Genomic DNA, 15328 nt, shown 5'->3' with positions numbered 1-15328 from the left:
GTATCAGATACACAAAGGTATTCTAATATTTTAATGAATTATGAACTAATGGGTTCATTATTTATATAGTGTGTTTATTTGTGAGTTCATGTGGGTAGATGAAAATTGGCATGAGGTATATTTGTATGACCTTTGAGGGTGGGACAGGTATACATTTTGTAGGCTAACTAAAAAAAATAGATCTAACGATTTTCTTAGATCATATGGTTGAGGTTCTAAATTATGGGTAGGTTATCTACACTCAATTTTTACTAATTTCATGGGGATTAGAACCATATCTTAATTTTCTTAAAATCTCCCACAGTACCTAAGATAAGCCTTTGCACATAATAAGAAGTAAATTAATGGTTTTTGAATGAATGTAAGACCGGCTGGATAGTTGGGGGAATGGATAAATATACAAGATGCTTTACTACTATCTACTCCATATGTTTCAAAAGTTAGCATAATCAGTGACTCAACTATTTTGTGTCCCTTTGCTTTTTTACCTTTTCTCTCTTTTTGCTGTCCTTTATATGAACAAGTATTTTACTAGAGAGGCAAAGAAAGGAGTTAAAAACCCTACTCATTAAGTTTTGTTTCATTTAATTATCCATTTCCTATAATCCTTAAATAACTTCTTTAACCCATCATAAACTGAGAAATGATTTTATCTTCATCCGAATGCATATAATTAGTGTATTTATCTCATTAGCTTATTTGGTTTATCACAGTATTGACTCTTATTAAAACCCACAAATGTTTTTACAAAGACTTTGCCATATAGTAAAGTATGTTTGTTGAATGAATTATGAAATCGTTGATTGGGGCAGCTAGATGGCGTAGTGGATAGAGCACCCGCCCTAAAGTCAGGAGGACCTGAGTTCAAATGCGGCCTCAGACCAAATACTTGACACTTAACTAGCTGTGTGACCTTGGGCAAGTCACTTAACCCCAATAGCCTAAAAAAAAAAAATGAACTCGTTGATTCATTATATAAAGGACACATTGCCTATACATCTTTCCCCATCCTATCATTGTAAAATTTCCCTTTTTTAAGTCCAAGTCAAGAACTAAACATGTTTCTACTCATCTGAATCTTATTAACTTTGACCCATAGTTCCATACTGTCAAGATTTTTCCATATTTCAACTCTGTCATCCAACATGTCTGTGCTAATTGTCCCCTAAAAATTTGACAAGCATTATTTTTGTGGCTTCATCCCCATCACTGTTATGGTTGAGCAGCAAAAGGTACAGGACAGACCCCTGTGACACATAGGTAGAAACTTCACCTCACATTTACCTCATCCAATTAATACTTATCCAACCGTTTAAAGATATCATTACGTCTTCCATTTTGGATGCTTAGTATTTTTCTTGTGGTTCCTTCTTCCCCTTCACTATTTTTATGATCTGTTACTAATGCCTGAAATGACCTAGAAGTTATCACTTGTTGTCCAAGCAATAGTATTGAATTGCTGTTTTAGAATATTTAACGCATAAGTACAGGGAAGGTTTCTGAAAAGGAAACAAAAAATTCTCATAATAGAAATAGTTTTGTCCTTGTTGCACTGTCATTTAAGAGACATTACTTTGTTTCTGACAATCTCCTGGTTATTTTCTGTAAAGTTCTGAGATAAATCCTTTCCTTTCTTCTTTGTTGTGGTACTAGAAATGATGCTAAATTTGATATAGCGTGTGGCTGGAGATTTGTGGACTCTTGATATGGGTAACTGCTGAACTTTTTTCTCCCAAAGATATTCATTACAAAACCCCCATTTCAAAATCTAAAATATGGTTATAAAGTTGTTTATATCTTTTCCTTCCTAAATTAAGCCAACTGAATCAATAGAAATTCTAGAAACAAGAATTTTCCACTTTTGTGTATATTTTATAAACTCCTAATGTTATTTTAATGTAAATAAAATATATAGTTTTCTTTATAGTAGAAGGCCCCTGAGCAAGCCTGGTTTTTGACTGCAGTCATTTTGGATGATGATATGTAGAAATTTCATTAAGATACAGTCTTTCCAAAATATCACCATGCCTCTGTTAAAATCCTATTTAAACATTCAAGCTAGAGATTGGAAATTACTATGAATATTCTAGTCCTGATGCCATTCAAGGAGCCTAAGCTCTGGCAATAGAAAGACAACAGGAAAAAACAGTCCCCCTCTGTAGGGAGCTTGTATTATCCTTTTAAAATAGTATATGCAAACAATTTTGTATATATGTGATAATTTAACAAAGAGGGAAACAATTAAAAGAACCACTAAAAGCTTCCTTTTTTTAAGTCCAAGTCAAGAACTATACATGTTTCTATGCATGAATTGAGTAGAGACTTGAAGTTAATGATTTTAAGATGAGGAGGTAAAGAAGGAAGGAGTTTATTCCAAGTATGGGAAAAAAAAAACATGACAAATTATAAACTCCATTGGGCAGGGTATGTGTTGTTTGTCATCTTTCTGTACCTAGAACTTCACTGTGTACATGTTAGGTGCTTACTACATATTTACTTAATTTAATCCTATTATTAGTAAGCGCCATGTGGGCAGGGACCATGTCATATCTTCGTACTACTCCTAGAATTTAGAAGAATGTCAATTATGTAGGACTATGCTTAATTTATTTTCCATGGAAACAGAGGATAATTATGGTACAGAATAATATTATTTCAACTCCATTTTGGGTGAAGGAGATTTGTGTGAAACAGCCCAAAATCCAAATTACCATTTAATAATGTTCCAATTGGAAATCATGTTTTGAGTTCCAAATAATTGAGTTTGGTGCACCACTAGTATTAAAGTGGTATGGTGGACAGAGTACTAGAAATGGAGTCAGAAAGTCTTGGATTGAATCTCAGCTGTGTCCTAGGAAAACCAAATGAATTTTCTGTACCTCAGTTTCCTCTGCACAAAAATGCCTCTCTGGTAAAATATTTATAGTTCATATAGAGAGAACAAAAAAAGAGAAAAAATTTTAAAAAAAGCAAAGAAATACAAAATAGTTGTCATTGATTATTGTAACTTTTACTAGGTAAAAGCTCTTCTCTTTTTCAGGGGTGGAGGGCAAAGTTACAATCAGGGGTCTGCTGGAGTGAGCTATAACTAGCATGCAAGAGCTGATTGTTAAATTTTCATTGTGATCATTTTGTTAAATTTTCATTGTGACCATTGACACCTTGGAAAGCATTCTTTGCTACAAAGCAAGGCTTGATTTATTGTTGTATTGATTGACTAGACTTAAGAAAATGTTTAAGATACAGATTAAAGTTAAGTGTGTGGAAGGATCTTTTTTCCCCCAAATAACCCAGTTGTTAAACATTTACCAACACCCAGATTATAATGTAGACAGATAAATATGATCCATGATACAACATGATTGGAATAAAGGAGAGCTTCAGTTACGTGCCAGGAGAATTTGAAGAGGGAGGGAGCCCTGCTTAGTTGGGAGTGAATGGAAGTGAATCAGAGTACCTTTCAGGAAGATGTGCACTTGATCTGGGCCAGAAAGAAAAAATTTTTAGCTGGTAGTGAGTGAATGTATTCCATACATGGTGGGTAGTTGACCTGAAAATTCATAAAGTCAGGATGAAGTCAAAGAAGAGCTGGTATTTTACCATATCAACAATAAGGAGTCCCTAAGGGTTTTTGAGCAAGGAAGTGATATCATTAGATCAATGTCTCAGTACAACTCAATTTTGACAATTTTACCAAAAAATATTTTGCATAGGAAAGAGAATAAAGGCAAAGAGACCAATTTGAATGCTATTCTAACAGTCCATATCAAGTCTGCCCTTAATTAGGGTAGCAGTTGTTTGAGTATATAAATGAGAGCAAATGTGAGAGAGATTGTAGAGACAGAATTGATAATACTTGACAGTTGATTGGATGTAAAGAGTAATGTAGAGGTGAGAGTCAAAATTAGAGACAGATACACAAATTTGAAAGTCATCAATATAGAGGTGTTTATTGAACCCAGGCGAGATAGATGAAATCACCAGAAAGACATCCAGGTAAAGAGGTCAAACAGCTAATTGGTAATATGTGATTGCAATATGGGGTGAGATGGAGACTAGATATATAGATTGGGATGTCATCTTCACAGAGGGGAATGATTGAAGTTCTGATTATGAGTTTATAGAGAGAAGGGAAGGCTAAGGATAAAAACTTGGGGAAGGTAATACTTGGCAAGCATAGCCAGATATAAAAATACTGATTGTGCTCAGGCATACTTAATATTTAAAAAGCAGGGTGTTTTGTGTTTTACTTTTAAAGTTCACATATTATAAAGTTTAATTGTTAGTTTTAAAATTTTTTTTTTAAATTTCTTTTGTTTGATGGATAAAAATATTGTATTTTTGCTAGAGCATTCAACAAATTTTTACCTTTAAATTTACCAAAATTGCGTAGGCAAGCACCATAATGAAACATACTGTGTTTCATTACTGTATTTCAAACATGTCTGTGTTAGAGATTTGACAAGTAAGATAGGAGAACAAGGAGATAGCAACATACTGAAAGCCGAGAGTAGAGAGAATATTAAGAAGAGTGAGGTGATTGCCAGTGAAAAATGCTGCCGAAAGATCAGGCAGGATAAAAAGTGAGAAAAAAAAAACACATTGTATTTGGCAGTTACAAAAGGATAACCCTACCATGTAGAAGAAATGTTAGACTTGTTCTGCTTAGTTCCGGAAGACAGAAATAGGATTAATGGGTAGAAGTTACAAAGAAGCAGGTCTTTGGTGTACAGTAGAAGGGAGAAAGGACAGGGGCTCCTCAATAATTTGAGCTAACCCAAAAATGGAATAGGCAGCCTATAAAGTAGTTGGTTGACATAACTGAAGAATTTCAAGAAGTTGTAGGAATATTTTTCAAGAATCATAGGTTCATGAATTTAGAACTAGTCATCTTGTCCAACAGTTTCTTTTTTACAGGTGAAGAAACTGAGTCTTAAGAAGTTAAGTGATTTGCCCATGGTCACAGGTAGTATGTATCAGAGATAGGATATAAATTCAAGTCTTTCTGATTCCAAGTTCAGCACTCTATCCACTATGCCATGCTGCTTCTCTGTTCAGATATGAGTTAGGCTCTGGGTCCCTTTCATCTCGGAGATTGATTTATTCTTTGAGTGGGTGGTGAGCAAGTGAAGGCAGGAAGCATAGACTATTATTCCTGAGAGTTTAGCAGAGAAGAGGGGAGCTGATAGAAGACAATAGCTTGAGAGCTTGTCAAGGAAAGAGTTTTTATAGGATAAATAAGACCTGATCATGTTTGTCAGTAAAAGGATCGATCCAATAGAGAAGCATAAGAAGGAGAAGGAATGATCTATTTATCTAAGTTCCCAAAAAGATACTGAAGGAATTAGATCAAAGGTATGGATAGCAAGAAGGAAAGGGACTTACTCTTTGTAAAGAGAAGGGCAATGTCACCCTCTAAGACTGGAGGGAAAGGGTATTAATTGGGTGTGGGCAGAGAGGTTTGGAGATATGAGTTGAATGAGGGTGCTTCTCATGAATGGCCCCAATCTACTCAACAAAGTAGAACCTGAGGTTATCTGTGGATCAAAAATAGAATATGTAAAGTCAGTTAGAACTAAAAGATCAAATTTCCATATGAGGTCCAAGGAGGGAAAGAACATTTTCTACAGAAAGATGAGGAAATATGTGGAGGAGAGTAGCGTAAGATCTGACTAGAGAAGTAGTCTAGTAGTCTAGCCTTAATAAGAGGGACATAATTCATCTGTTCATATGAAAAATTAACCTAACAGCAATGTGAAGTAGGGGTTGTAGTTGTCAGAGATTAAAGTCAGGATAATTAAGAAGTTATTACAAATAGTGTAGGTAAGTGGTGCAGTAAAGGGAACCTGTAGTTGTCTGGTACTGATGAGAAGAGAGACTAAAAGATGGATATAAAAGATAGAAAAGTAGGACACAGCGAAGAGAACACTAGATTTGGAGTGTAAATTCCTGGCTCTGGTAATTAATTACCCATCTGACCTTGAGCAACTCACTTAGTTTTGTTGGGCCTTGATTTCCTCTTCTGTAAATGAAAGAGTTGAACTTGACCTTTGAGGACCCTTCCAGCTAGAACATTCTATGGTTCTAGATAGAATTGATAGGACTTGACAACTGCTTGAATATAGGACATGTGGGAACATGACTGGAATTCCAAGTTGGAATGCCATAAATGACTCCACCATTACCCCCATGCCCACAATAGGATCTGGGACTCTGCTATCCTTAACTCCTCTGCAGACCAGGCAGTGGAAAGAGGAGATTCCCCAGCCTCAAGCCTTTGAAAATGGTTTCTATAGCCTAGGGCAAGGGTAAAAGTTATGGGGACATGGGGAATAAGCAGAATAGAATTAGGAAAGGCATCCTGTTGTAATAGATCATAGGAGCTGGAGTTGGGAGATACCTAAAGAGATAATCTAATCAAAAGCTCTCATTTTACATGTGAAAACATTGAGGTGGAGTGACTGACTTGTCCAAAGTCATACAAGTAGTAAGCAGCAAAGGGTACATTTCAGCCTTCTGATTCCAAATCCAGTGTGCCCTCTACTCTATCATTTTACCTGAAAGTGAAGCTTCTTTGTCTCCTAGGTTGGATATTCCTTCCCATTTGCTCTGTTTTGCAGACTCTAAGGATTGATTTACATAATAAATATCCTTTTCCACTGCCCTTACATGCTGCTACAGATCATGGTTTCTTCCTTATATTCTATTCTAAGAAATCAGTAGTAGAAATTCCATTGATTCAAGGTTTTTTAAGGCTTTTGGTCACTAGTCAGAAGAGAGAAAGGAAATGGAATAAAGAGAATCTTTTCTATGACATGGTTTCTTTTTCACTTAGAACCAGTGATAATAATAAGTAATTACATTTGAAGGTTCATAAAGTGCCAGCTGAATAAGGAATGTGTGAAGTAGAGAGACAGATGACTTGAGAGTCATCAATCTTGAGGAAATAGTCAAAGCTATGAGTGTGGAAAGAGAAAGTATAGTAAGTGTTGTTGTGTTTTTGTTTTTTGACCAGTTCACAACTGAGTTTTAGAGAGATACAGTGACCGGACTAAGGTCATAGATCAAATAAATATCAAAGCAGGGATTTGAACCCAGGTTTTCTGACTGCCAAGTTCAGCATTTTTCTATGACATCAATGGCTTTGCTCACAAAGAACAAAAGTGAGATTCATCTACTTTTCAAAGGAAAACAAGGCTTAGGTGGTTCTGGACATTTATTAGAAGACATCCTAAGGCACAGATGGTAGCTCTTGGGGAAAGAAAAAGATAGAGTCTCTGATTGGGACCAAAGAGTGCTACTTATGAGATCAGCCTTGGATCAGTTAGGGGAAAGGGAATAAAAAAATTCAGAAATGGAAAGGTAATAAAAGAAGGGGAGTGAAATCCAAAGCCAAAACATAAGAGAGAAAAAGAAAGTTTCTAGGGCCATTAGCCATTCCTGGAAAGATAAACTGGAGCCAGATTGTGAAGGTCTTCAAATACCAAAAAAGAAGAGTTTGTATTTTATCAAAGCTTCTTGAGCAAGTAAGATGCTCAGACATGCTCTTTAGAAATCCTTTATAAAGTTGGTAGCTGTGTAGAGCAGAGGTATCAAATATGCAACCCAGAATACTCCTGAATTTGGCCCAAAGCAGATTAAAATGTAGTTTCTATCTCATTTCAATGTGTTGATATATTAACAATAATTATACATACATAGGCACATATGAGAGAGACAGACAGAGAGAAAGAGAGATGTGATTTTCAAAGTCAATATGTGACTCACAGAAATCCTTATGTATGGTTTGGTGGCCCCTGTTTCTGTTTGAATTTGACACCTCTGTTGTAGAGGGTAGACTGGAGGGGGAAGCAACTGGAGGCTTGGAGATCTGAAAGGCTAGATTTAGAATATTTGGATATATTAGATATTTTAAAATATGTATTACATTATATATTATATAATATTTAAGTATTTACAATTTAAGTCAAGATTTAGGTTATTGCTGAAGCTCACCCAGAAGTTTCCCCTAATTGATCCAGGAAGGAAGTATTTATTAAGCACCTATTATGTGCCAAACACTGTGCTCAGTGTTTTGCAGATATTTCTCATACCATATAACAACCCTGGGAAGTAGGTACTGTTATTATATCCATTTTATAAGAGTAAGGGAAGAGGAATAAACATTTGTTAATTTAACAAGCATGCCCACTTTGTACCAGGCACTGTGCTAACTATTTTTAAAAAATAATTTCTCATTCAATCCTCACAACAGCCCTTGGAGGTAGGTAATATTATAACCATCATTTAACGGTTGAAGAAACTGAGGTAAACAGAGGATAAGTGACTTGCCTAAGGTCTCAGTGCTAGTAAGCCTTGCCACCCAGAATAGAATAGATAGATGACAGATACATGAATGGATGAATGGATGATAGAGCATTTATTAAGTGCTTACTGTGTACCAAGTACTATAATAAGTGATAGGAATAAAAAAAAAACAAGAAAGTAAGATAACCCTTATTCTCAAAGAGCTTAAATTCAAATAAGGGCAGATAAAATATAAAAGGAAGATGGACCATGGGGTAAGGGAAAGACTGGCTCAGGGACCAAGCAGCAATATGGTGGTAGAGAGGCAGGCTGGGCAGCAAGCTGGTGATGGAAAGAGACCAAGATGCCTTGGTCTTCTCATGATTTGAAGGTTTTAGACAGAGACTCCTCAATTATTGCTTCAACTTCAGGGTGTAGTCCTCCACAGTGGGCCAGGCAGTCAGTGTGGAAATGAAGCAGGCTGGAGGGTGAGTCACAAATTCACAGGGCCAGGAGGAAGAATCAGCAGACATTTTAAATTTCACTGTCACTTTCATTTCCTCTCCCTCCCACCATTACTCCATCCATTTATATAATCCTATTTATATCATTGTTGAAATACTAACAGGACAATGAAGTGGCGATGTTCGTAGTTCAAACTCCTTTCTCAAAAAGCTTCATACTTTGCTCTCAATCTTCCTTTCCACTTCCTTTCCAACAGTTGACCTAACCCTTAGTGACTTTAGTATTCCCATATACGACCCTTCAAACACCATAGCCTCTGAGCTTATCTCCTTAGTGCACAGTGACAGTATCTCAATTCTAGTTCAGTCACCCATGGGGATAGTATTTCCATTTCTGAGATTATGAACACTGAAATTCCCCCCTCTGATGTAAAATTCTGTTCTTCAACCTCTCCTATGTCTGTTTTTCATAATCATTATTACTTCTAGTCCCTTCATTATTGTCTATTTTCTTCTAATCTATCATCTCTTTATGGACTGATTTTCCTTTCTTCACTGTCTTAACCAATTCAACAAGGTACTTTCATCTCCCCTTGATCTCCTTACCTTTTTATTCTTCTGTTCAGAGGTTGCTAATCTTTGATCCTGTGTTAAACAGTGGCTTTTCTCCAGTCTAGTTCCCAAGCTGCCAAAGCTTACTGGAAGTACTTGCAGAACCAAATAAACTGCACTTGTTACAAATGCATATCATCTAATCTCAATTGTACCTTCACTGCTTGCCGGGCAAATATTTCCATTCATCTCTAATACTCACAAACAAAAGAAAAAAAACCAAACCCAAAGCTTTCACCTCCTACTTTATTGAAATAATTGAGGTAGTCCATTATGAGTTTCTACAACTTGAAACCTCTTTCCATCCTCTTAGGGCCTCTCCTCATTCATTCCTTCTCAGAGGGTGAGATGACTTTTCTTCATGCCAAAGCTAACTCCATGCTTGTGCCCTCGATCCCATACCTTCCTGCCTCATTCAGGAAAAAGTTTCATTTATTGCTACCTCACTCATCTTCAGTTTTTATCTAATTTCATGTTTTCCCTCAGCTGCCTTTAACCATGATTAGCTATCCCCTATCCTTAAAATTTTCCCTATGATATTGCCATTCTATCAAGCTATCTCCCTATATCTCTCTTCCTTTTCACTTTTAAATTCTACAAAAGTACATAGTTTACTCACTACATTTACATCTTCATGATTTACTTATTCCTTAATCCCCTATAATCCAGTTTCCAACTCTATTCATCTAGCCTCTAAATTTGTCAATCTACTAAAATACTCCTTTCTCAAAGGCTACCTATGTACCTTTTACAGTTATGGAGAAGGGAAGAATTCTTGACTAAAAGAATAGATGTGACAGTTAAAAATTAAATGGAAAAAATCATATAAAACTAAAAATATTTTTGTAAACAAAATCAAAATCAGAAACTATAAATCTGATTTTTTTTCATTAATAGCTTTGATTAAAGCCTGATATCCAAGCATAACATTGATTAAAGCCTGATATCCAGGGTATAAGTATATGGAATTAAGGGACACGTATGAGACCAAAAACTAATTCTCAAGAGATAAGAACCAAGAATAGATATAAACAAACAAGTTTTTAAAAGAACAACTTGCAAATTATCAACAGACTCTAGATCACTGATAAAAAAGTAAATTAAACAATTCAGATTTCAAATCATACCCATCAAATTTGCAAAGATGACTAAAAACATAAATAGAGAATGTCAGGGGGAACTTTGAAAAGACAGACCCATTAATACACTCTTGGTAGAACTATGAATTAGTTCAACTATTCTGGAAAACAATTCAGAATTATGTGAAAAGATTCTCTATTATTCATACACTTTGGTAAAAGATCCTACTGCTGGGCATATACACCAGGAGTCAAAGACCAAATAAAAGTCTCATATATACCAAAATAGTCATAATATCATTTTTTGTGATAGCCAAACACTGAAACCACATATATGCTGTGTTCTCAGTAGATTATAAGTTTCTCATGTGCAGGTTGTATTACATTTTTTATCTTTTTTTTTATTCTCCAATGTTGGGCATAGTCCTTTGATGAACAATGTAAGCATTTAGCAAATGAAATTTTAATTTATGTACATTCATATATATGTATATATATATATACACATATAGTATAATAGTGACTATTGTCATTTCTGAATATTTCACTGTGAAGGAGGAATTATAAAGGTATAATGAAATAAACAAAAGAAGCACCTTGAGACCTAAACAGAAAGTATTCTTTATCACTTTATTTTGCCTAGGTGTCAATGGATATTTGAGGGGTCATTCACTCGGAGTAGATTTTATGTTCTAATAGCCTAGTTATATGGAGAAGAGTAAGAAGGGATTTAGGAGATAAGATGGAGAATAACGTTGGGTGATTAAAGCCAATATAAGACCTAAAGGTCTATGAAACTTCTATATCACAAAGACTTTTAGAATCACTAACTCTTCAGATTAGAAGTGATCTTAAAACTTGTCTGGTACCTTCTAATATCTAAACAAATTATATATTGTATGTTTTATAACCTATGCTTGAACACTTCTAGTGATAAGCTACTACTTTATAATTTCTTCCTTATATTGAGGAGAAAACTGTCATTGGCTAGAGATATAATTAGGGAGGTTCTTAGGTACACTACATAAATTTAAGTCTCCCATTTGAAAAAAAAATTACACCCCAGAGTAATGAAAGAATTTGAAGTTGCAATTCTTGAAGTCCTTTCAATTTTTTAGAAACTGTGTAGAACAAGATTGATATCAGAAAACCAGAGGCAGCCAGATGTTATCCTAATTTTAAAAAAGTGAGTAGAATAAAAGGAGTCTTGGGGAACTAAAGACCAGTGAGCTTGACATTCATCTTTGACAAAATTCTAGAACTAATTATTAAATGGATGACATGTCAGCACTTAGAAATTAGAACAATGGTCACTAATAGCAAGCATGGCTTCAGTTGACAGGTTTACTAGATAGGTAAATCAGGATAACTTGTGGACAGAATATATCTGGATTTCATTAAGGATCATTTTTCAGGTTCTTTTGGACAAGATGGAGATATGTAGACTGGGTGATTGGATTTTGGTGTAGTATATCTGAAACTGGTTAAATGACTTTACCCAAGAAGTGTTAATTAGCAGAAAGAGAATAGAATACTGAATCAGCCCAGAAGGGATTTCTAATAGTGTGTCACACACCTGTGTCCTCAGTCCTTTTTTGATCAATGTTAACATGAGTGACTCCAGTGAGCTCTGATGGCATGTTAACCAAATTTGTGGACTTCACATAAAGTGAGAGGATTGGCTAATATGTTGGGTGTTTAGATGCTTAAGGGCTCAGTAATGAGCATGTAAGAAGATTTTGACAGGTTGGAACAATGAGTGAAATCTAATAAAATGAAATTTGATAGGGATAAATGGAAAGTTCTATACATGGTTTATAAGAATCAACTACATAAATATAGTCTGGGTGATATGGCTAAATAGCAACTTATATGGAAAAAGCATCATGGGGTTATTTGACTATATACTCATTATGAATCTTGAGTATTATGCAACTGCCAAAAAGAACATATTTGATTCAATGGAATAGCTGGTGGAACAATAGATAGAATGCTAGCCCCAAAATAGGAGAACCTGAGTTCAAATCTGGTCTCAGACACTACCTGTGTGACCCTGGGCAAACCACTTAACTTCTGTCTGCCTCGGTTTCCTAACTGTAAGATGGGAATAATAACATCCCTACCTCTCAGAGTTGTTGGGAGGATTAAATGAGATAATTAATATTTGTAAAACACTTAGTATAGTACCTGGCAAATAGTCGGTGCTTTATAAATTTATTCCCTTCCTCTTCCCTTATGCTGCATTAAGATAAGCATACTGTCCAAGACAAGGAGATTAATAATAATTATTATTATTATAGATATCATTTATAGATCATCTTACATGTTACTTCATTTGAAACTCATAACAACCATGGGAGGTGGGAGCTATTATGATCCCCATTTTGCAGAATAAGAAGTGAGGCACAGAAAAATAAGGTATCTAGGTGATGCAGTGATTAGAGACCTAGGCCTAGAGTCAGGAAGACCTGAGTTCAAATCTAGTCTCAGACACCACTAACTGTTTAACCGTGGGCAAGTCAATTAACCCTGTTTGCCTCAGCTTCCTCAACTATAAAATGTTCTGGAGAAGGAAATGACAAACCACCCCAGTATCTCCAAAGAAATACTCCAAGAAAACCCCAAACAGGGTCACTAAGAGTAAGACTGAACAACAACTCCAGAAAGATTAAGTGACTTGCCTAGTGTCACAAAGCTAGTAAGTGTCTGAGACAGAAGTTGGCCATAGGTCTGCCTGACTCCAAGTCTAGGCTCTAAGCAGCACTATGTCACCTAGATGCCTGAGTGATGTAGTATAGTAAATAAGAGCACAATACTTGGAATCAGGAGAGAGCTGACCTCAATGTTCACCTCTAAATTTTATCAAATAGATAGCCATGGGCATGACTCAGAGAATGGGATGACAAGGAGTCGCCATTATGTAAACAATGATGCATCTATCTGAAACTCAATTTCCTTACCTACAGGGTAGGGATAATAATATCCAAGCATTTATAGAGAGCTTTAAGGTTTTCAAAGTGCTTTACCAATATCTTATTTTGTCCCCCAACAACCCTGAAACTGAGGCAGATAGAAGTTAAGTGACTTACATGGACTCACATAGTTAATATATGAGATGGAGACTAAATTTGAATTCAGTTCCTCCTGACTCTAGGTCCAGAACTTGATCTACTGTACACCTATCAATCTCAGAGGGGGAACCAAATGAAATAATGCATGTAGAATATGCTATTAGTCTTAAAGTACTATATAAATGCTTATTATGACTTTTATAAGTCTGATTATCCTTTGTGCTGATTATCCTTTGATTATTATGTTCAGTTCTTAGAACCAAATTTTAAATGGGATATTGATGAGCTGGAATATGTCCAATGAGAGACTTGATAGCTATCTTCAAATATTTAAAGGGATTGACAGACCTTCAAGGGCTGAAAAAGGGATTAGGTTTATCCTTTGAGAATAAGGAATTATGGGGAGAGAAATTACAGAGACAGATTTCAGCACAGTATAAGAAGTAGTAGATTCTGATAAATCTAGGAAGTGGATTTTTTTTTTTTTTAGGTTTTAATTAACTTCCTATTACTGGGTATATTCATGGAAGGTGAAATGATCACTTCTCAGGGATATTGTATGTGGAATGTTTTAATAGTTAATGACAATAGTAAACATATATGTACTGCTTTAAGGTGCTTTATGTATATGGTTTTCCACACACCATAAGGTAGATGCTATTTTTTTCTATTTGATAGATGAAGAAATTGAGGCTTGATCTCTAAGATTCCCTCCATCTCTGATTTCATATAATAAAATGATATTCATCATAATATAATTTTAGAGTAAGAAAAGAACTTTAGATTGTATCCAACATTGTGTCCAACCTCCTCCCTTTTTTAGATAAGGAAATCTAGAACTGAGAGGGGTTAAATGGGGATATATAGCTTCATTCTGATTTCTTCTTAATATCTATAACAGACTGGGGATACTGGAAAAAGAGAGACCTCACTGGCTCCATAACACTACCATTTCAAAACTTGATTGTTTTATGCAAGAAATATTGCCATTAGCGCAGTAGATAGAGCTCCAGCCTTGGAGTCAGGAGGACCTGAGTTCAAATCCGGCCTCAGACACTTGACACTTACTAGCTGTGTGACCCTGAGCAAGTCACTTAACCTCGATTGCCTCACCAAAAAAAGAAAGAAAGAAATATTTCCATTGATTATCTTCCCAAGAGACCTATTGTAAAAACAAACAAACAAACATTGCATTGAAATTAGGCAACAATTTAAAATTTTATTCTAGTCTTAAAATCACATCATTAGGACTGAATGAGGTGCACACAGTAAATTGATAAGTGATGCCTACTCACTTAGAGGAATTCCCAAAAGTTCCAATTATAATTTCTTCTTATATCTAGAAAAAATGCAGTAATTTTATTTTTTAAAAAAAGGCTAAATTATCTGTGAGAGTTGTCTAGATATCAGCTAGGAATGAAGCAGGAAATACTTTATTTTTAGGAAGTGCATAGATTTTGGAAAAAAGCATATTAATCTATGTTAATATTTATTCTGTTTCCCAAAGATGAAATCCAGATAGATCATATTTTAATACGTCTCATTATCTGATATTCCACTATTAAAAACTTTATTAGCAGTCACAGTCACATATTAAGTAAAGAGACAACTAGTACTTAAAAACCATGAGAAAAATTATACTCAATATGATTTTAGTGTGAAGTGCATTTTGTGTTCTTATCTTTAAATTTTTCCTGTTTCTATATAATTTTATAAACTCTCCATTATTTGATTAATGGGAGTACCCTATTCTTTGGACTTGTCAGATTTCAGAAAATATAATTTTTCTCAAAACACTTGTCCACATCAAGGTTCT

The 15328-nt window shown here is 35.1% G+C and overlaps 1 protein-coding gene across 8 annotated transcripts in view; it reads left to right on the top strand.

Moving 5' to 3' along the window:
• The window catches only part of LOC114054112 (eyes absent homolog 1), a 161198-nt gene that overhangs the window by 14693 nt on the left and 131177 nt on the right, over window positions 1-15328 (top strand). For 2 of the 8 annotated variants that reach the window (XM_027877236.1, XM_027877235.1), the window contains exon 3: window positions 12070-12081. The exons of the other annotated variants lie outside the window; for them this stretch is intronic. In XM_027877236.1, the coding sequence (XP_027733037.1) occupies window positions 12070-12081 (12 nt within the window). The remainder of the gene's footprint in view (window positions 1-12069; window positions 12082-15328) is intronic. 8 annotated transcript variants of the gene reach the window in all.

The sequence above is a fragment of the Vombatus ursinus genome, unplaced genomic scaffold (genome assembly GCF_900497805.2).
Source record: "Vombatus ursinus unplaced genomic scaffold, bare-nosed wombat genome assembly UNPS02014812.1, whole genome shotgun sequence".
Classification (NCBI taxonomy): domain Eukaryota; kingdom Metazoa; phylum Chordata; class Mammalia; order Diprotodontia; family Vombatidae; genus Vombatus; species Vombatus ursinus.
Note: the sequence above shows the minus strand (reverse complement) of the source record. Positions and strands in the feature narration are given on the sequence as shown.